Source organism: Ascidia mentula, chromosome 6 (assembly GCF_947561715.1).
Source record: "Ascidia mentula chromosome 6, kaAscMent1.1, whole genome shotgun sequence".
NCBI lineage: Eukaryota > Metazoa > Chordata > Ascidiacea > Phlebobranchia > Ascidiidae > Ascidia > Ascidia mentula.
Genome location: NC_138571.1, coordinates 7,157,306 through 7,179,182, shown reverse-complemented (window position 1 = coordinate 7,179,182; position 21,877 = coordinate 7,157,306). Strand labels below are relative to the sequence as shown.

The following is a 21,877-nucleotide window of genomic DNA, read 5'->3' as shown; positions in this document are numbered from 1 at the left end:
AGTATTCATGGTTCTTGAAAAACATTGAATAATGTACGAAAAACAAACGTAAGGGGCAACGCAGAAAAACAAAAATACATCACTACGAATAAATTTAAAGAAACAAGGTGTATTTGTTTCTTTGTATTTCTGCCTTGTCCCTTATGTTTCAATGATTTGGTTGTTGTTCTTCGTTCGTAAACGAATTTAGGATAATTTGATTTCGTAAATACAAACAAACACACCACAATTACAAGTGCACGATTGCGTTAAGTGCGATCAGGTGCGTTACGTTTGTGTGACTGTGGGTGGTCCAAGCTACAAACCAACAGGTGCATATGCCCAAGCTGGGTTAAGTAATGTGACAAAGCTTTACATAAAAATTGAATTGTTGAATTGCTTTTTTGTGTAGTGATTATCAAAAAACGTTTTGCCTCGGCTTGTTGAATCGGCTGACCTAGATTAATATGTTCTGCGAATCACCATGGTGATGCCATGCACGGCAGTAATTCATTTATCAAACCCTGATTCCGGCTTTGTTTAATGCCTGATGCTATGGCATGTTCCGAATATTTCCAAAGGGTATGGTATTGTTTTTAGGTGCATAAAAAGGTTTTGATGGCACAAAGCGACAAACCTGGGCTATTATGACGTTCGGTGTGATTGTGACAACACGAAATGCAAAACTAACGTTTGCTGTAGGAATGTTTCGTGCATATAAGGACGTAAAAACGGGCATGTAGCGGTGACCGAGTAGGCGGGTCTCTGACCACGTGATGTGTAAAACGTATTCAATATTCAAAAACTGTGAACCTTACTATTTAAAATAACGTTTTAGATTCCGTGTTATAAACAAAAACATGTTTCGGGTCGAATGCTTGATTGATAGTTCTTGGAAATCGTGAAATGTTGCCACGAAAACGCAAAGTATACCGCTTACTAAAAATTGCTTCTGGGTAACCACGGTACTTCTGTCTGTCGTACAAGGACCTCAGTTGACTTCAAGCGATTTGGAACCAGATTTACATAATATCAGCATTGATCGGATTTGTTCGAAAAAAAGTTTCAAGCGACTTAAACAGCAACATAATATTTGAGAAGAACAAACGTTAGTAATTAGGTTTGCCAAGAATTCAGTTAGCGCGGATAAACTCATACCAGTGCTATGAAAATGGCATCAAAACATATATGTTTGTTCACAACGATCTTAGTAAACCGTTGGCAAGTCCACACCATGGTTATACGTACGTGAAATATTAATAAAATAAAAGGATTAAAACATCTAGTTGTAGCAGTCGGGGTTCATTGTTCGTCAATATAACTGAATAGAGCAAATGACGACTTGCTGCTTTGGTACTCAGGTTTCCCAGCTTCCTACTTAACAATGGACTCATATAGACCTGCACATAGGTAACGTATACTGCTCTCATATTAGGAAAACAGTTACCAATTTATAACATATCCTATGTGTTGTTGTTTTTGGATTCATTCATAGCATAAAAAAGTTTTATTGAAAGTTTGTAAGGCAACTTTGTTGAAAGGCGGTGATAAAATGTTGTGCTTCTCAAGCCTGAAGTATTTCAGTGACGACACGAAAACGTGAAACGCGTCGTATTAACGTAATACAGCAACGTTTAGTGGACCGTGACGACGTAGAAAAAAGGGCCTAAACGCAAACAGAGGTACGATAAAAACGGAAAACAACAAGCGAACGTTGCTCGGTTGCCGTTTGCTAAGTAGTGCAGGTGGTAGTAAAATTTGTGATAAACTCGCAGATCACAATGTAAAACGGCAGCTATACTCGGAAATCGGGTACAGTTATAAAGAATAGCAAACAAATCAAAGGTTTTATTATACCCTTTTTCTGTCAATTTAGGGTTGACTGGCCACACGTTTTACCGGGCAAAGCGGTTCGGGGATTATAATCTTCAGAAATGAGGTTTTAGGCATTAGCAATGTCCTGTCTCAACCAATTGGCACAAACAAAACAGTATCACTGGGCACTGTTGACATTTAATGTATTGGTTGAACAGAACGGACGCACCACCGGCAACAAGCAAGCACACAGGATATTGTCCTTGTTTAAACAGCAGCTCGAAACATGAAATGTAGTATGTATTATTTTGACAGACCCATAGCAGCAGTTGCTGGATATAAATGTTCCCTCTAAGTAAGTTGAATTAGATCAGAAGTAAAAGTTTATGCAGGAAGTGAAACCCACTGAAGTGGGGTTTGTTTCATTAATCAACTATCGGTTGGCATGATAAACAACTGCAGTGAATGCCTCGAGGGCTTCGTATTTACAATATGTATTGGTGGAATGACAGTAGGCGGGCACGTGCGTTTTTTTGTGACTTCCTCTGTTTCTATTTTTATAAGATATGGCCTGACCGACGGAGACTGGTTGATACTCACGGTGAAATAACGTGCAATGTATAAACCGATTGATGTATGCACATTAGGTGTGACATTTATTATGGTTAAACCGGTTTAATGACATTGTTCCTGATGCTGAACTACACGTATTCGGCTTTGGCCCAAGTTCCAGTTCATTTTGTTTTCAGTTTTTTCATTTAGTTTAAAGAATTTATAGCGCTGCAGAGTGTTTATGACCACCTAACAATGCTGATTCATGCTACACTTATTGTTGTGATTTCCGCTGCTCTAGTTTCCAAGTCATTGGCAGATAGTTGTAAGTATTGGTGATACATTCAATCGTGTACAAACTAATGAAAACATGTGCGTGTGTCACGTCGTCAAAACTAGTTGCATCATGTTTTTCAAACGTGTCTTGACAAAAGTTGCAAAACAACATTCTTTTCCACAGACGATCCATGCTGTTCGTTTCCCTGTCAAAATGTGGGAGTTTGTTTGTCCTCGGGAAACAACTATGAATGCGATTGTACCGGGACAGGTTATTACGGCGATCAGTGCCAGACCCGTGAGTGATGGTGTTGGTTCAATTTATGTAGCAATGATATTTAGACCAAGATGATTGAGTGCATGCAACTATTTACAAGCGTTGTAAAAGGGTAAAAAAATAACAAATGTTATTCACAAAAAAAGACACTTGTTTCCCTTTCCTAAATCACAAGAATTTTTGAAAAACGTTTATGCAGCCTTCATCTCGACGCGGATAAAGAGATCCCTGAAGCCCTCCAAGGAATCCATTTCCTACTTATTAACCCATTATCAATGGTTATGGGACATTATAAACAGCCTCATGCCGGTGCGAAGGTTTCTGATGAAAACTGTTTTAATCTGTAAGTACATGCGTAACAATATGGATGATAAATTTAAAGGCAACTAATAAAACCACAATCGGTATTTATTTTCATACAAACTGGCAAAATGCCAAAAGAAAATAATTTAAAATCAGGTTACCAGATGAACATTGTTGATCTGGACATTATAAACTATATATATGTATACGCCTAATTGATTGATTCGTTACAATGCGAATCTATTTTCGGGAGTGGAGCTATAGATTCGCGTAAAAATTAATCTCTTTGTACCCCAACGGCCTCATCGGTAACTTGTTGTTTTGTAAAAAAGTGTTTTGTGATGCGTAAAATTATAAACGAATTTCTGGTATAATCAATTACAATTATATGAACTGCCTATGACACGTAATCATAACCTGTAATTGTCCTCCGCTTAGCACAAATATAGTAGTACTGACCATTTATACGGGCTAAAACTTGTCTGACAAGAACACGCAAGCTTCGATGCAAACTATCGTATTACGCTGTAGACGAAAGGAAACCACATCACATAACTGCCGGGGCAGTGACTGAACCCTATTTCCTCATAGCCGTATTTTGCACACTGTTAGGATTCGTAAACTTTGCACTTCTTGTACCTAAAAGTGATTTACTACTCGAACTTTTGCAGTAAAAATTGGCCCCATTGCTGAGCCATCTCCCTACATAGGAACGGACAGTTACCCTACATGGAACACATACACTAACAAAAGTGTCTATGCGAGGACGTTACCACCTATTCCAGAAAACTGCCCCACACCTATGGGGGTTAAAGGTAGATAAATAACATCATTCACAATACATTTGTTGTTTGGTTGGTTGGGGTGGCAACGTTAATTTTTTTCATTTATATTGCTCTTAATTGTGTAGCAATACAGAAACCCCACCTTTTTAATTGTGCCTAAATATTAACTTCAATTTCAAAATATCAAAAACCTTGTGTCAAAACGTTTTTATTTTAGGAAAACATGTTTCCCTTTCACAAACATCTTCCGTTCTAAAACAAAATTAACAAAAAGGACAAAACATTTTCATTGTTACGTAATAACTTGTTTTGAATACGATTTAAACATTGTAAAACCTCGTTCATAGGCCCGAAAGTATTACCGGACGCTCAAACGATGGCCAGAAAGCTGTTTGTGAGGCGGAAGTTCATCCCATGTCCAGAACATACAAGCGTCATCTTTCCTTTGTTCGCTCAACATTTCACTCACCAGTTCTTCAAGACCAAGAGCCCAGAGGGGGTTCCCCATCAGACGGGGGAACATGGGGTAATTGCGGATTTTAGAACACTTATTTATTATCGTCTGCCTTGATCCAAATCAATGCTTCTTAACGTTTTCACCCTATTTTCAAATCTGTGACCATTTCATTCACCCATATGTTGTCAACTTCAATTAACTTTTGTACAATTCTTTTGGTTAAGAACAATAGCCATCCCCAAAAAAACATTTTGCTTCCCTCATTTTCAACTTACAAACGTTTTTAACACAAATCTGGTCAAACGAAAGCCTCAGTGCAATGGTTAGATTAATGTACAAGTAATGACCAAAGGGTCAGTGAGCTGCGGACTGTTTCGAAATATCACTGATGGGACCTGCAGGTATCATGATAGGTCGAAACAGTGCGGTTAACTGTCTACTGGTTTAATTCAGTTCAAGAAAATTTACGTATTAATTCGCCCTTTAAAGGCTTTCTTGCCAAAATAGTACATAATTTGTGGTGTTGTGGCTGTTGAATTATGAAACACAACCGAATTTTGCGCCCATGCTGCGTGGGTTCGTGTAAAGTTGTCTGGCCCGAAGTGATCGTGACCTGAGTGCAATGCGCTCCCATCTCCTAAACTTTCACAACCAGCACTTGCTAAGACCACGAACTGCGTCAACAGCGTTTTCCAGTTCGGTTAAAAAAAAAAAAAATATCACGTTTATGTAAGGATCAAACTAAGTCGAAAAAGTTTCTATGCCAGCACAGTTATATAATGTCAAAGTATGCCAGCACAGTTATATAACATTATAAATACCCACCATAATAGGTGCTATTTTTGGCGAAATTGTAACAGACAAAACGATAAAAATTTGTTCATGTGTTTTTATTTCAGATCGATCTCAGCCATATATACGGGGATACCGATGAACGACAGCGTGAGTTAAGATTACTGAAAGATGGAAAAATGAAATACAGTATCATCAGGGGTGAGATGTTCCCCCCTCTAATGAAGGATGCAAATGTTTCAATGTTTGGATCCGAAAAAGTTTCCCCAGAATATCGGTTTGCTTTTGGACATTCAGGATTTTTGGTGTCTCCAACCTTTCTGATATTCTCAACTCTGTTTTTGAGGTAAGCAGCTGTTTTGTCGTTTGCTCAGGGTTCTTCTATGGGGTAAAATTAACTGATGGCCACAAAATGTGACGCTTTGGAAAATACCACAAATTTTACCACCAGGTTCAAAGCATTCATGCAGCGAACAAATATATTTTGGTCTTGTGTCCAGGTCCTTCAGAGCGCCTTTTAACCACTTGTTAGTTGTACGAAGCTCAGATTTCGGTTTCCTGACCTAATTATAGTAAAAAAGACTTGCTGCGTGCTTTGCAACAACTTTCCGTCGATTGGTCGGTTTATGGAAAACATATGTTCTTGAGATTGTCATGATTTTGTGGCCGATTTTTTCTGTTTTGCGTTAAACAGCAATCAGCTGTGTAAAACTGATTTCTATTCTCTTAACTATTCACTGTTTACAGGGAACATAACCGGATTTGTGATGAATTAATGGAAATGCATCCAACCTGGGATGATGAGAGAATGTTTCAAACCGCTCGACTTATTTTAACAGGTAACCAAACTGTGTGACGGTCCATGGTTGCTATGGGTGAATAGACGTGAATGTAAACAGTTGCGCAGTTTTAGTCCTGTTTATCGCAATTAACTTTGAAACCATAGGTAGAAACGTAATAGACGTAACAGCATAAAATAACACCCATCTATGTTACCAACTCCATGCAGGCGAAACCATTAAAATCGTAGTCGAAGAATATGTACAGCACATGAGCGGTTTTAACTTCAAACTTCTCTTTGAACCTGACCTTCTTCACGGCATGGTATTTTCCTATCACAACCAAGTACACACCGAGTTTCACTTACTCTACAAATGGCATTCGCTGGTACCTGACTACTTTCGTATTGATGGCGAGGATATTGGTGTCAGAAGTTTATTCTATAATCACTCCGTGTTTGTTGAAAAAGGGATGGAAACTTTAATGAGTAACTTTGCGAAACAAACTGCTGGATTGGTAAGTTTTAAAATTTGCTATGTGTGTCTCTGTTGTCTGAACTGCAAAGTTGTTGTTAAGGTGCAAGGCGGCAAAAACCAAGGTAGAGACACGATTGCAGTTCTCATTCAAAACATTAAAAATGGAAGAAAGCTTCGAATTCAGTCGTTTAATCAGTACAGAATCAAGTTTGGCATGTCACGTGTCAAGAGTTTTGCAGAGTTAACAGGTATGTTCCTATAAGCGTGCTTGTTCATATTTTATGACAAAAATAGCACAATACCCATTTGACTGAATAAATGATGATGAAACTGAATAATGCGCGTATAAAGCACATAGAAAATTTGAAGAAATTCTATTCTGCAAACTTGTCGCAGTTTTTGTGACATTATAAACAACATCTCTGCACACATTAATACGACACGAATGCCTTTGCCGCAAAAAAGTGATTTTAGCGACAGGCAGGGTCATATATTTTTTGGGGGCGAGTGTTTCGAATGGATATCGTATGGTGTTGTTTGGATGCTAAATTATTATGTAACGTTTTGAAGGCTAATTAATAAGTTTTAAAATCAGTTTTGCGGAAACCATTTGTCATACGTACATAGCTAAATGTGTGTACACACTGTCCCGTTATCATATAATGAACAGGTGCAGAGGGATAACTTTGCGTTTCGACAATGTTTCGACGCCTAGAAATTTGTCGGGTCTGGATGACGTTCGCAACACCGGGTGTGTTTTGAAACAAATTCTTTGCTTGACGTATTTTGTGTTGACTTTGCGAACCCAAGCGAAATGGGCGATAATGTTTTGAACTGGAAACAATTCACCTTTGGATAAACGCCCTTAGTGATCAATTGTTTGTCTGAACAAATCTTTTTTCGGCTGTTATTGACGTGTTTGGTGTTGGAAGGTCAAATGAAACCAGAATAGAAACAGTAGTATGCCGTTTCTCTTTAAATGTTTCACACTAAATTGAATGCCACGTATTCCACTCTTATAGGACCGTTTACATAGGAGCGCCTTTGGGCACACGCAGTGTTTGCGCTACTTGAATATTTATAGCTACAAACCAGTTTATTAGAATCAAATTTCTGGTCAAAATAAACGTAGAAGAATTGACAGCAAATGAAAAAAGTACTAGTAGTTATAAGAAGAAATGCCCCCTTACGCTTTGCTGAACATCAACTTTTTTTTATCGTTATTTGCGCAATTCATTATTGTGCCCGACATTCCAGTATCTTCCACAAAGTTCCCGTACATTATCGTAGCGGTGTGTGGCGACGTGTGCTGTTGCTTGGCGCACAAAATCGAATATATCCTTGAACAGCACAAAACAGCGCTCGCGCACATTGCAACAAACAGGGAATCGGCAGCATTGTAAACTCATGTGGTCGTTTTGTATGCAATCAATAAACTGACAACTAAACCTCACCACAAAACAATGGTTTATCGGCATCACTTTCCTTGCAGGTGAAAAAGAAATTTCAAAGGAATTGGAAGAAATGTACGGTGACATCGATGCTCTAGAATTTGCCGTTGGGGTTTATTTACAAAAAAGGAAAAATCATGCCATGTTTGGTGAAACAATGGCAGAGACTGGAGCTCCATATTCACTTAAGGGTAACAACATCTTTTATAAAAAACGATTCATAATAAACGAAGTTTGCATGTAACACACATACATATTTATAAGAGAATTGCAATATGATTGTTTTCACCCAAATAAGGTGTTCCTATCTGTTGGAATAATTTACTTTTCAGTAAACATATTTAATATTCACTGAGAAGGTAACTTCGTATGTGCGAATATTTACGCTTTGTTTTAATTTAAAAAATAACTCATGGAAAAATGTACGTGTTTTTTCCGTTTTTACTTCAGGATTGTACGGGAATCCGATCGCGTCGCCAGGGTGGTGGAAACCAAGTACATTCGGAGGCGAGAGGGGATTCAATATCATCAAAACAGCAAGCTTACAAGTAAGTCAAAATTTTGTGTAAAATTGCCAGGCATACTTGCGTTACAGTACTTTATATAATGTAGCAAAGGTTCCGAAATGCATATTTTTCTGTTTAGCGCGAGGTTCGTTTAATTACAGATTGTTAATTTTGCGACGTCCTCTAATTTGCAACGAACATTGTTTAACAAACGTGGATGTTTTGCAGCTAAACGATCGACTCGTCCGGTATAGCATGCGGATATTGATTAAATATGTATGTGGGTTCACTACTAAATGGATAGTAGTAGTTGTTAAATTATGTCTTTGTTTGTCTAAACCAAGAAATTACCAAAATGTCTTAAAACTATTTATTTTTCATTGCAGAAGCTGGTTTGCTTAAATGTTAAAGGCTGTCCCAAAGTTTCATTTCGTGTACCTGATGATGAAGAACAAGATCAGTCTGAAACAAAAGACAAACCACAAAACGAGAGTAACATGGCTGACGAAATGATGAAGGCGGTAAGCGGCAAAGAGGTTCAATCGCTAGGTGGCGGGAAGGAGTATGCAAGAGATGCGATGCCACAGTCCGCCAAACAGGATTCAAAATCCACAGGAGATGCACCAAAACCTACAAAAAATGAATTATGATCTTGTATTTTGACTACACTTTATTGTTTTACCTACCTTTTACAAATGCAGTTAGTTCTTTGCCTTTGTTTTTGTTTGATTTTTGTATGTGCATTGTTTGAAATTTCTTGTTAGTATTTTTTAAAATTTTGCTCGTTATAATATTTATTGCATTTTCACAGGTTTGGAAAAATTTTCTTTATAAATTATTCATTTCTCAATTTTATTTTGTTAAAATTTATTGGTGTCAGTTTTCGTCACAACTAATTTGGTATTTTTTCCTGGCTCCGCTTGAAGGGTAAAGTAATTATTGCCTTCTTGATACTTGACTTTTATTAAAGACATATTTTTGAACCGGCTTTTCAACGCATTTAAATGCAAAAATGTGGGTAGGTAAATTATAGTGTTGGCAGCAGTCTATTTTGTTTTGAAATTATGGAGAAAAGTGCTGACTGTTTTAGCAAAGCTTAATTCAAGAAGCATAACAAAACACACTTATTGTCGATATGGTACCAACTGCAACTTCAATATCTTTAATAACGACGTAAAACATCCAAACTTCAATTTTCCATGAACTAATTCTAATCTAAGTGAAAAAAAACAGAAGACCGCTTATTTCAATTTAACTTGAATCCCAACTTGATGCTGAAGGGGAATATTTAGTTTCGGACATTGAGATTTAATCCCAAATTAGGAGTTTTTACATTTTTTTACATTTCTTGAACCTTTTTACTTCAAGAAGTGACATAAAATGAACACAATTTAATGCAATATGCGAAAGATATGGTTGATTGATTACCGAGATACCGACCCTTACGTCATGATAATGGGTTCATTTCGCCTTTTGTTCAATGAAGTTGAAGTCTTGTCGGAGGTGGTTAGTGATTGTATGGGATGCATGTTGTGTGTTCCTTGTCTTCAACTGTAAGTTCCTTGAAGTTCATGTACTGCCTGTTTACTATAATATCATCAGACAGTTAATACTTTGTTGTTGACGACATTTTCAGCTTGAATTTATTAAATGATAACTTATACTAAAAGTAGATAGCCTATTTGGTATATAACGGGGGAATTGTTACAAAAAAGCGTTATGGGAAATTGTTACAAAAAGCCGAAGAGAAGTGTTCAGAACATATCAGACCATAGAACACCCGAAGACCAAGATGACATGCCTTATGTTTTGATAATGAATAACAACACAAACTCTGGAGCCACAGCAAATACTTCTACTCAATCAACAGGTATATACCTAACAATAAAAGCCTTAAAATTTAGTTTAATTTGTGTAAAATAGTTGTAAAAGCAAAAACACAGGTTAAAAAAAACATGTTTCATACATGGAAACTTCATAATTGTTCTTGTAAACATGAATAATTAGGTTTGATTAGAAGCATAAACATGCAGAATAAGACAACAATTAAAATAGCGCAACATCCATTTAAGATTGCGAAAAGCTTAGGAGTCACTGCAGAAATTTTATATAACACTTAGCTTATTATTTACCATAAATCAGTTTGATTTTTCTGCCATATTGTCTTAAACCCCTATGCAGTCGTTTTGGACCCCAATTTAGGAATCCCTGTGTAACACATGTGTGCCATTTGTTCTCTAGGTTGGTGGAGGCCAAGGCAACGCAATTCTCGAAATCAGAATGGTGATCAGCCTACTTGGTCATTTTGCAAACTTACTGAAGATGAGTTGGATAAACATGTACTCGAAACTCTTCACATACTACAGAAGTCGGCAGAAAAGTAAGAAAATTGTATTCAGTAAAATAATAGTTTTATAAACATTTAATTCATAATTCTGAGAATAAAGAGGCTGGCCCATACGGTTCAAAACTTTGACATGTTAGTGTTTCTAAATTTAAATGGTGGTTAACATCTGTTTGGGTTGGACATTTGTCTTTAATATTTTCTGTTTAGTGATACAACTTTAATTCTTCGAATGAGAATGTTTAGATGTTGGGCAAATGGAGGTGAGTTTGTGTTGCTGTTTGGAAAAACACGCATTACCCATTACCTAGTAAAGTTAAAAGTTTCATATGTACATAAAAAAACTTAAAAAACACACTGTTGTAAATTGTTTAATTTGCCTAGAAACTGGATGGAACATGGTTCTATCTTCACTTGTGAGAGCTATTCCACTTGAGGATGTTCTTGGCCCTTCAGCTATCACTTTATTTATTGATCATTGCCCTTTACCTACAAAGGTATAGATAGATTTCCTGAAATATCTAAATACCCCAGTTAAAAGTAAATCAACCTTATGTTCTCATGTTTATGTGTACATGTTAGCAAATGTTGGAAAGTTGCAGTTGCAAAGTTTTTGCATATATTTAGCAAATGTTGTTTGACAAAAAATAAATTTAACAGTTGCAAACACAGTCGGGCATTTCTGCTATAATCGTTAGAAATTAAATTATGCATTTCTGTGCAGCAAGCTGTCATGAAATTTATTTCAAGTCTGAGCTTGTCGCAGTCCAAAGTGGAAGAGGATATTTTTCAAAGCAAAAGTCAAAACAAGTCTGCCAGACACAGGTACCATTACATCTTTGTGCAAAGCTAGTGTTCAGCAATTACCAATTTTGTGCTTTGATTTAATAATTAATTTGATACATTTCTTGTTGTGCTATGGCAATAAATTTATTTAAGACAAAGTTTTCGTTGCATTGCCTGTACATGTTTTTGGTGAAGAAAATATTTAATGCTCAAACAGTTTATTAAAGTATGGTACAATTTGTCTAGAATTTTGTGTTTTGTTAATTAACTGTAATATGATTGTCATGGGCACTATTAGTTTGGCTGTGTTGTTGTGCTGGGTCTAGAACCCAAATGCACAGTGTTGAATGTCACATTTGGGTGTAACCTAAGAATCAACTTTCATCATGTGATGACAATAACACCATGTCTTCCTTTGTTATTGTGTTTATAACTGAATGAAAAGTTGTTGTATTGTAATATGTCATTTACCATACCTAGGTTTCTAAATTTAATTATTTTAAAAAGATATGTTTTTCAGTTTATATAAACATAAACTGAATTAATTCCGGCTGTGTTAAGTGTCTGATGTAAAATAAATGTGACAGGCACTAGGTACAGGCAGAAACAATGGTGTCCCGACCAGTATATTTTGAAATAACATAATTTTTTTTCCAAAGCATTTTATTGTTTTTTTTGCAGAAATATTTGTGCAGTTCTTGGCCACCTTGCAGAAAGCCTTGCAGGACCGCTGAGTCTTGCAATGCTGACTGAGAATGTGTTGGAATATTTTGTTGGCGGTCTCAGTAAAACAATTAATGGGACGCAAGTTCCTGTTGTTGATATACTTTACTCCCTCATAGCACTAGAAAAATTTGCGCAAACTGGTAAGTTTGTTTCTTTGCAGTTGTTTCAAAAATGTAATAACTGTTTTTGATACCAATTCTTTTGTTGTACAATTTGGTAACCTGTGTTTCCAGCAAATAAGGATTGTAATTATATTTCACAGGTGAAAACAAGCAAAAAATTTCAAAGACAAACTTTGTGGAAAAGCTGACTATTCTTGAAAAATGGTGTCACTCTAATGATTTCAAGAAAAGACAAGTTGGATTCTCTGCTCAATGGCTCCTTGACAACATCTGTAAGTTTGTCAAGTTTGTATTTCAGACAGAAATATTATTGTTGTCAATATAGTTTTAAGAATTGAATATAGTATTTTTGTCACCATGTTGTTTATTTGTGCAGTTGTGGTTCCTGGTCGAGTTTTCACATATGAAAAAGTGTCTCTGGACAACATAAATGCCATGTTAAACTGCAATGATGTCAGTGAATATCTTAAAATATCACCTGATGGTTTGGAAGTAAGTTTCTTCAATTGGGATTATAAATTTTTATATTTATAAATAAATCTACTAATTTACCCATTATTATGTGACAAATATTTACATAATGTCAAATGGAACAACATTGGTTAAGCATGTTTATGGTATAGAGAACTATGGGCAATAACATATCAAAAAGTAAATGCGTTACAAATAGCTGAATTTTTGTAACATTTTGTTAGACATCTGATCAATATCTATGTAATTAACGTTCCTCTTGGTAAGTGTTGTTTGTCCCAGTCACTATTTGGTTTGAATATTAAATGAATCTGTGTGTTTTTGTAGCTTGTCAGTTATGGGAACTGTTATATAATAAATTTTGCCAATTTAATAAACTCAGCTGGACGTTGTTGCAATAACAAGTGTCGAACTGCCACTTTTTTGTGTTAAGATCAAGTAATAGGTTTGTAGTACTTTGTGCACAACTCACGTCATAATTTGTTGAAACGTTTATATAAATACCTACATATTACATATTTTGATTTTAACTGCATTTTTTCAAATGTTTTGTACAGAATAAACAAACTGTTTTATATATAGGTTTTATCACAATCGATAAACAACATATTTTGTTCAGGCACGCTCAGACGCAGCCTCATTTGAATCTGTTCGTTGCACCTTTTCAGTTGATTCAGGTGTTTGGTATTATGAGGTTACAATCATAACACCTGGCGTGATGCAGATTGGTTGGGCAACCAAGCGAAGCAAGTTTTTTAACCATGTAAGTATTCCTCATGCTTTAGACATGTTTTTTTTGAATAAGTGTAACTGCTACAACTGGATTGGTTTACAGACATGGTTAATCTCTGGTCCACGGGCCAATTTTGGTCCGTTGGATCCTTTAATTGGCCTGCTTGGGGGTTTGAATGAGTTAGTGACACAAAACAAAACTGTTCATTCTGCAGTTTTGTGAAGTTTTTGTAAATATAAATTTTTTGCTTATGGATGCAATTTTGAAATATTATTATGTTTTGAACATTCTTTGTTCGCTTGTACTTGTACATATTGGCCTACCTAACAAATGTTTGTTCATTTCTGGTCTGTGAGTCAAACTGTTTGCCCATCCATGGTTAAAAAAAAGTTCAAATTCGTGATTGGTTTATTGGTGAATTTGGTTACAATTGTTGGCCATCTTTATGTTTATTAAATATTTGCAAAACAAAATGTTATAAATTATGCCCATTGTTGTGATCAATTTTAATATCCAATGTAACATATTTTAGAATATCACTTACTAATCCCTTGGCACACACAATTTTCTGCGTACAAACTAAATAAAGTTGTTACTTAAGGATGGATATGGAATTGGGGATGATGAGTTTAGTTGTGCATATGATGGCTGCAGACAGTTGTACTGGTATCAAGCTCAGAGTCATCGGCATCGGCACCCGGCGTGGAAGGAGGGGGACACCCTTGGGTTGCTCCTTGATATGGAAAATTCTGAAGTTATATTCTACCTCAATGGCGATGCTTTGCCACCAGAAAAAGCTCTTTTTAATTGTGCAAAGTAGGTTGAACCTGGACTTTTCTGTGTCAGTTGTCTGTCATTGAATGAACTTTTTGTCTGAAAATTTTTGGACATAATATCTGAAAATGACTTGCTCAGGTTATTTTGGAGAAATGCATCCTATCGGCGGTTGATCAGAATGTTGCACAACCCATTCCATGAAATGAATATTTTTTTGTCATGTTCTCCCTGTTGCAAATGGCAATGATGATTGTCTGTACCATACAGCATTTTTGGCAATATCCTAGTCTAAAGTTTTGTTTAATAAACTATTACAGCACCGACAATTTGCCACAACAAAGATGTTCGAATAATACAGAATATACATGTCTTCTGAAAATACCACTATATTTGTGTACATTGTGAATAACCCAATCAAAGAAACGCGTATTTCCTTTTTCAGGCTAAAATCAGTCAGTCTTGGCATATGAGACTGTGAATAACAATGAGAATAATGATTGGGAATTAGTTGTAATGTTTGATCTTTTTTTTAGGAGTGGGTTCTTTGCTGCTGCCAGCTTCATGTCTCATCAGCAGTGCGAGTTCAACTTTGGTGCCCGTCCTTTCAAATACCCCCCTTCTGAACGAAGTTTTTCTAATTTCAATGACCATGCCACGCTTACAGATGAGGAAAAACTTGTATTACCAAAGCAAGTCATGTTTTTACTTGTATCGTGTTTAACTCTTCACAATATTAAAAAAAAGTTTATTTGTGGGGTTTGTAATCAACAAGGGTGGGTTTACTTGCAAGATGCAAATGTTGATAATTTGATAGCCTGTTACAAAAATATATTTACTAATGAGGGGATTTCACAGGATACTTTGTTACAGAAGAAAGTTTTATCAATAATTTCCTTGTCTAATAATTGATCACTTTCTGCAATCAACCTTTTCCTGTAATAAGTTGTAGTTTCTTTTTTTCATAATTATTAGTTGGTAAAAAACTTGTCATTGAATAAGTAAAGCACTTGCCCATTGTAACAGTTCTTGGTTTGTTGCAGGCACAAAAAGTTGCAAATGATCCGACAGTCTAGTGTGAAAGAAAACTCCTGTGATTTGTGTTGTGACCTTCAAGCTGACATAATTTTGCAACCCTGCGGCCACGGGTAAATGATTTGTTGTATTTTGTTCAACACTGACCAAGTGCTTGGAGCTCAGAACTTCTTAGAGGATATTGCATAATTCTCTTCATGTTTTTCCGACAAAACAGATCATCATTGCCCCATGATTAAATGTAGCTGGCACATTTTCTATCTAAAAAACAACTAGCGTTTGTGGTGCCCAATTCTTTGAAGTATGGTCAAAAGTGGAAACATATAAATTAACTTGGAAATTTATCTGAAATCTAAAATCATGAAACCTGGTGTTGTGTGAAGTATGATTTTTTAAAAATATATTAAATCATTTATTGGTTTGGTCTTCAGGGGAATTTGTAGCAACTGTGCTGAAATTCTTGACAGTTGTCCACTGTGTCGGTCACCCATAGAAGAAAGAACATCTGTTGAAGTTGATGGAGCAAGTTGATCAAATACACAATCTCACTGTTTACAAGAGGTTGTGGATACAAGCAAGGCTGCGAAACAAGAAGAAAGCCTGGTGGAGAGATTGTTCTTCTGTAGTTTTTTGTGTTCTTTTGTCATACTGTTGTATTTTTATTCACTTTCATCATGTTGTAGCATAATTGCACTGCTGATTATGGCCAGTTTTCCTTCGAAAGAAATTGCCCTGGAATAACTTAAAAACCTACATAGATAATTTTGCACATTAAAGGTATGTTTTTGGTAAATGTGGCAGTTTAAAAGCTTGATAAGTTGAATGTTTCCTGTTTGCAAACTGCCACTGATATTACAACGCAATTTGCATGACCAATATCTGCTTTGGTTGCAAAACTCATTAGTATCACCTATAGTTAAATGGCTGGGCCTTTTTGAGGATTTTTTATTTTTTTCATCACACCCTTTCATGTTGAACTTATTGTGTTTGGAACTTGAAGTTCAATGCTAAGGTTGTCACTGTCATTTTGTAAGCTTGTGCAGACCAAGCTTTGTTGATTTTTGGCATTTTTAGGGGCAATTGGTTTGGTCAAATCTTTGAGGTGAAGAGCAAGTTGTTTTGTAGTAAATTTGAAAAAATATCAAATTCCACCAGGATTGCAAATCCTGTTCAGGCAATTCAGCACTTTTGTTATAAATAAGTTGGGAGTGTTTTGTTTTTCTTTTCAAACATCCACTGTTGAGTGTTTGTAACAACAGTTGCATGTTTCCGACTGGTGCAGTTACATAACCTCAGTTTAAATTCATACTTTTCCCTCCGTTTCATTTGCATAATGAATTTCAGTATTATGTGAAGATCATGCACTTTCTGCTTTTTCATACGGTACGCACAATACAGCAAACTACTGAAGTTTAGTGGTTGTATGCAAAAATAAATGAGGCACAGAATATTGAAAAGATTTATCAGGTAACGGCAGTTTGTTGACATTAGTAGGACTGAAATTGCAGCAATAAATGAGTATGTAAAAACACAATGTGGTTTGCAACTGGCACCAGTGAAATAGAGGTGATACGACCAGGCAGCTTAGTGGGTCTTTAATATAATTTAGAAGGTTCAAGCAAGTTTCCTGACAAATATACAATAATAACCAACATAATATTGAGCCTTAAATACCTTTGCACAGTGAATTTGACAATATGATAGTAGCATGAACTTGATATGCCAATTTGTAGCACTACAAACAGATAGGAGAGTAATAATACGAGTATAAAAGTCGAAATTGCGATGCTGCTAAAAAAAGTTGTACTGTTGAGACTTTTTGTTCATACAAATGTATAACGCATTAAAGGCTTTGCAATTTTTTTTTATATTTTGCTGATGGTTTCTGGGGATTTAAAAATAGTTTTTCGGTAAAACATCAATTCCTTGATACTTTCATGAATATCACTCATGGCTCTATGATTTCCACATTTTAATGGTGGCAGTACTTGTGGAAACCATCGCCTGGAAAAAAATACTTTAAATAACATTTGATCAATTAAACCTCATACAAGAACATTTTAGCCAAACTTGCAGAGTTTATTCTGTTTACAAATCTTACATGAAAAATGTCAAAATTATTTGTGGGCTACTGTTCTGCTTACTTGCTTAGTTCTTTAATTGTGCTAACATCAATAATTCTGTAATGCAGGTGGTTCACAAAACTGGGCATGTACTTTTTAAGAAACATTTTGTCAACATGGATTGAGTTTCCTGCCAAGGGATTGGTGTTTGCAACTGGACAATACTACAAACAATAACCGAAGAAAAATATCAAAAGTGGTAGAGTACTTCCTGGAGAATGTTCAACCAATATATCTAACTTTGTACATGAAAAAATCAAAACCAAGGCTGTTTCAAAAAGTTTTGCAAGTTTACTGAAAATGTATAGCATATACCAATTATTTTGTTTCTTGTGATTCGAAAGTCTAAATTAGTCCCTGTCAATTTAGGTTTTGTTGCTCTAAGTATGGGTTACTTCAACACATAAAGATTGTTACAGACTCTTTGCATTCTGAAGGTAGCTGACCTCGGCCATATACCTTTTGAACAAATTCAAGCATTTCCTTTTCTGCATCACCAATTGAAGTCTTGCTTTGCAGAACAGCATTAGTTAACCCGGTCTGAAACCATTAGTACATTTTATCAAGTTTGAGGATTTTGACAACCAATTGGGCAATTACCTTTCCATGTTGCTCTTTACACCAGTCATTCATGTTTTCCATTACAGATCTTGACTGATGAATGACCAAGTCTCGACTCTATTGCAACGTACAAGGAAAAAAATATAAAAGTGTTTGTTAAACACATGCCCTCTTCTCTATTTAACAACATTTCCAAGTAGTTTTTCATACAGTCTATTGCTACCAACCTCTGCTATTATGTTTAAATCTGCATCAGTTATTAGACATGCCATTTCAAGTATGTGATCATTTTCAATGTCCAAGCCCGTCATCTAAATAACAGTAAAAAGTTTTATGCCACAAAATTAACAAAAGCGTGTCTTGTTTATTGATTGATACTAATCGAAGGTGATATTTAAGTCCGAAAATAAGAAAAATAATTGAAACAAGATCCTCATTTCCACACATTTTTTAGCTGTGCTATCATTTACTTATTTTACAAATATGATTTGTTTTTAAAATATCATAAACCTCCTACAAAATTTATCATAAATTAAATCAGATGCTTTTCCAGCCTTCCCCTCTTTGGCACTATATCGATGGTTTATGGACCTATGGAGGGCAGAAAGAAACCAACTTGTAAAATTCTTTACCTCTAAATCAACCCATACTATGTTTGTTGAGGAATCAAGACAAGTCATAATATTCACGTTTCTCTCAGGTATCCGGCAGTTTTTGGAGAATTGTGAATGGAGTCTACTTCCCACAAAAACCATACAACTTTTTAACATGTCAGAGAAAATGCTGTATAACAAATTAATTTTATTGTTGATACAGATCACACAGGTTGTCCTAGAAATAAGCAAACCTACAACTGCAAATGTAAGTTTCATTTAAAGTCAAACAACATTTAATCACTTATTGACATTTGAACTAAAGGCAAAATGAAATGACAATTCAGTGACTAACAGCAATACATGCAATGCAGTCCAAACAAAACTAAATATACACGAAATGAGTTCAATTTCAATGATAAACTTTGTACAATATTTGAATACCAAATAAATTTGGAAATCCATAGACAACAAGTGTTTTTATTTAGCAATGCTGGCAAACTGTTTAAAAACAGTTAAAATATGAGGATCCAGGTCAACAGTAAAGAGTAAGTTTTCCATGGTCGACATGTATTTTTTTACCATGTCCTTGTGCAGTAGAAAGACTTCCTTCAACCTTTGGATGGTGTTTTTGTACCAAGTAGTGTTGTAACTCTTATGCAGGCTAGCAGACCTTGTAAGGTGATCAGATAATATCATTATAAACCTCTGGAAAATGATAAGAAAAAGCTTCTTTTGTTCAGCACAGGCCGTTTCTACTTGATCTTTCATTTTCTGAATGTCTTCTTCATTGGGGGCAAAAACAGAATAGGATCTCCTCATATCAGTTTCATCATCATCATCCATTTTCTTTTCATCCACAATTGCTCGTTCCTGCATGTCAGCAAGACTTGCATCTAGCCTTGCCACATGCTTGTTCATCTTTCGAATTGTCATGTGCATGATTTCCCAAGCATACATGCGGGTAAAGTCAGAAGCCATGTCAGGGGAGAAGAGCCACTTGGCAACTGATGAGCAATCCACAATCTCCATTCGGAGCATTTTATCTACAAGCACAATTAGCATCTGGGGGTGGTTCCTCCAAATATCTTTGGTAATTCTCAACACATCCACTTTTCCCTCTTCCCCACTAGCAGACCACTTAAGAACTTTATGAAATTTATACAGAGCACTAAAAGAATGGCTAAATGATTTTTGAGCCATGAACAAAAGTGATTGCAAAAAAAGCTCAAGTCGTTTTGGATCATAAACTTGCTCAACTCCTTGCTGCTGGGGAAACATTTCTTCCAGCATTACAATTAGCTCATCTTCCTGACTTTTGTTTTTAATGGCAGCTATGATCTTCTGTGACAATGTGATTAGCTTGTGATCTTCCTCAGTAGCATTGCCACCAAGAGAAACTTCATATTTAAAACATATCTGAGGGTTTTTTGGCATAAGAGCTTCAAAATCTAGTGGAACAATCTCACAAGCACGGCCATGATATGAGAGGCGCATGCATTTCTCAAGAACCTCACGAACAAATTTAGGCTTTGGGGCAGCTAGGTCTTCATTCAAACATTCTCCCCACTCATCCCAAGTCCATCTGAATTGAAAGTTGCTCAGATGGTGGGAGAACCAATTGACAAAACGGTCGATGCAAGTGATGTTCATAGTATCTAATCGTTCAAAAAGCATGTCACAAGCAACAGCAAGGACTTGAGGAATCATACTAGGTTGCAATTTACACAACTCAATAAATATTGATGTGTAAAATATTTGTGTTAGTGGTGGAACTGGCAGCCTAAACATATCTCCCAGAAGACACTCAATTATCATGTGATTCAATGGTATTTTTTCCTTTCCGGGAAGATTTAGTAAGCGTGTGGCACATTCCTTTTTGTCAAGTTTGTTAGTATCAATTATGTTTCTCATACTTTCCTCAATCAACCACCTCTCAATAGCATGGTTGCCAGGTAAAAGAGGACCTTCTGGGCAGTCAGTATAGTCAAAAATGCAAAAGATCACTTTTGGCACAGGGTAAGTTGAAGTGCCTTCTATGTGTGGCGGAATAATGAATTCTTGAAAAGTGTGCTGAAGAGCATTTTCAAGGACTGGCTCAAATGCCTTGTAAGGTCTTGGGATGATGTCTTCCACCCAGTTGTCTTCCCGGAGCTTGCAGACCTGTGCAAACAGACAATCCAAATGCTCCTCCTGTGGATGAGGCTCATCACTTGCCCACACTCGCAAAAACTCATGATGTGGCTTTTGTCGGGTACCTATGTATCTTTGTATTTTTGTGAACAAGGTGTCCATTTCATCAACCTTTTTTTCAGTGAGGAGGGCACCACACCAAGGAAGTGTTGCCATGACTACATACACATACCAGTCCTTTCTACTTTGTGGAATACCCTCTTGTTTTGTCACATCAACAAAGCCATCTAACAAAGACATAATGGAAGATGGGCCAATCACATTGCAGTTGAGCAAATCACCAATGAACTGAATCAAAAAACGTGCACTTTTGAACTCATTAATTGATAAGAGCCTTTTTAGCTTCAGCAGAAGCATTTCCACAAACTCTCCGCCACAGTTGTAATTGCGAACATTTAACAAACCAACAAGCGTTGTGTAAATGGAACATTTTTCAGGCAACTGGTATGAACAGCACAATAAAATTTGCAGAATTTGTGGCTTAAAGTTTGGCAAATCTGCCTCCAAGACAGCAGCAAGTCCTTCAAGATTGCTTTCCAAAGACGATGAACTTTTCTCTCCTACTCGACAAATCAACGACTCCAGACGTTTTTCAATTTCCTCAGTGGTTTCTGAGGTCTTTCTTCGCTTTGTGAAACTTGCAGAAGTTTCATCATTATCGCTATCCTTTTGATGTGGTCGTCGCGGCATTTTCTTGCATTTAGTCAAGACTTGCCCCAACCAAGACAATCAAACGAATTTTATTGGAAACTGACAAGACAGCCGGTCACGTTACAGTTTTTTAAATTGTTTTACGTTTGTTGAACAACTTTTTTAACTTCCGAACTTATTTCGTGATGAAACGCAAACGATCTCTCAGCTCTCACACAATGCGTTTTGCCCGCCACACAACATTTATGACTCAGCAATCTGCATTTAACTCATTCCATACATAAACGGGGCTTATGTTGCCATTGTAAACACCCAC

At 36.2% G+C, this 21,877-nt stretch overlaps 4 protein-coding genes and 1 non-coding gene across 5 annotated transcripts; 2 read left to right on the top strand and 3 right to left on the bottom strand.

The window, feature by feature from the left end:
* Window positions 1–1,712: 1,712 nt before the first annotated feature.
* On the top strand, window positions 1,713–9,437 carry LOC145905351 (prostaglandin G/H synthase 2-like). Its single transcript, XM_082992526.1, has 12 exons — window positions 1,713–2,671; window positions 2,807–2,920; window positions 3,099–3,242; window positions 3,874–4,017; window positions 4,335–4,513; window positions 5,344–5,582; window positions 5,984–6,075; window positions 6,246–6,532; window positions 6,593–6,740; window positions 7,985–8,134; window positions 8,394–8,491; window positions 8,836–9,437. The coding sequence occupies exons 1-12, from the start codon at window positions 2,602–2,604 to the stop codon at window positions 9,097–9,099; spliced, it is 1,929 nt and encodes a 642-aa protein (XP_082848652.1). The 5' UTR covers window positions 1,713–2,601; the 3' UTR covers window positions 9,100–9,437.
* A 520-nt stretch (window positions 9,438–9,957) lies between these two features.
* Window positions 9,958–16,837, top strand: LOC145906662 (RING finger and SPRY domain-containing protein 1-like). The gene is made up of 13 exons (XM_082994109.1): window positions 9,958–10,319; window positions 10,691–10,829; window positions 11,004–11,056; window positions 11,178–11,290; window positions 11,518–11,618; window positions 12,261–12,445; window positions 12,568–12,699; window positions 12,804–12,919; window positions 13,518–13,661; window positions 14,233–14,447; window positions 14,942–15,097; window positions 15,449–15,553; window positions 15,872–16,837. The coding sequence occupies exons 1-13, from the start codon at window positions 10,169–10,171 to the stop codon at window positions 15,969–15,971; spliced, it is 1,710 nt and encodes a 569-aa protein (XP_082850235.1). The 5' UTR covers window positions 9,958–10,168; the 3' UTR covers window positions 15,972–16,837.
* On the bottom strand, window positions 15,598–15,668 carry LOC145907510 (small nucleolar RNA SNORD61). Its single transcript, XR_014402895.1, has one exon. It is a non-coding gene; the product is annotated as a small nucleolar RNA SNORD61 (small nucleolar RNA).
* Window positions 16,838–16,901: 64 nt separating the features above from the next.
* LOC145906663 (putative oligoribonuclease) lies at window positions 16,902–18,996 on the bottom strand. The gene is made up of 6 exons (XM_082994110.1): window positions 18,757–18,996; window positions 18,352–18,435; window positions 18,164–18,241; window positions 18,023–18,103; window positions 17,585–17,727; window positions 16,902–17,444 (listed from the first exon to the last, which is right to left on the bottom strand). The coding sequence occupies exons 1-6, from the start codon at window positions 18,994–18,996 to the stop codon at window positions 17,306–17,308; spliced, it is 765 nt and encodes a 254-aa protein (XP_082850236.1). The 3' UTR covers window positions 16,902–17,305.
* On the bottom strand, window positions 18,979–21,780 carry LOC145906661 (nuclear cap-binding protein subunit 1-like). Its single transcript, XM_082994108.1, has one exon. The coding sequence runs from the start codon at window positions 21,598–21,600 to the stop codon at window positions 19,198–19,200; it is 2,403 nt and encodes an 800-aa protein (XP_082850234.1). The 5' UTR covers window positions 21,601–21,780; the 3' UTR covers window positions 18,979–19,197.
* Window positions 21,781–21,877: the final 97 nt, after the last annotated feature.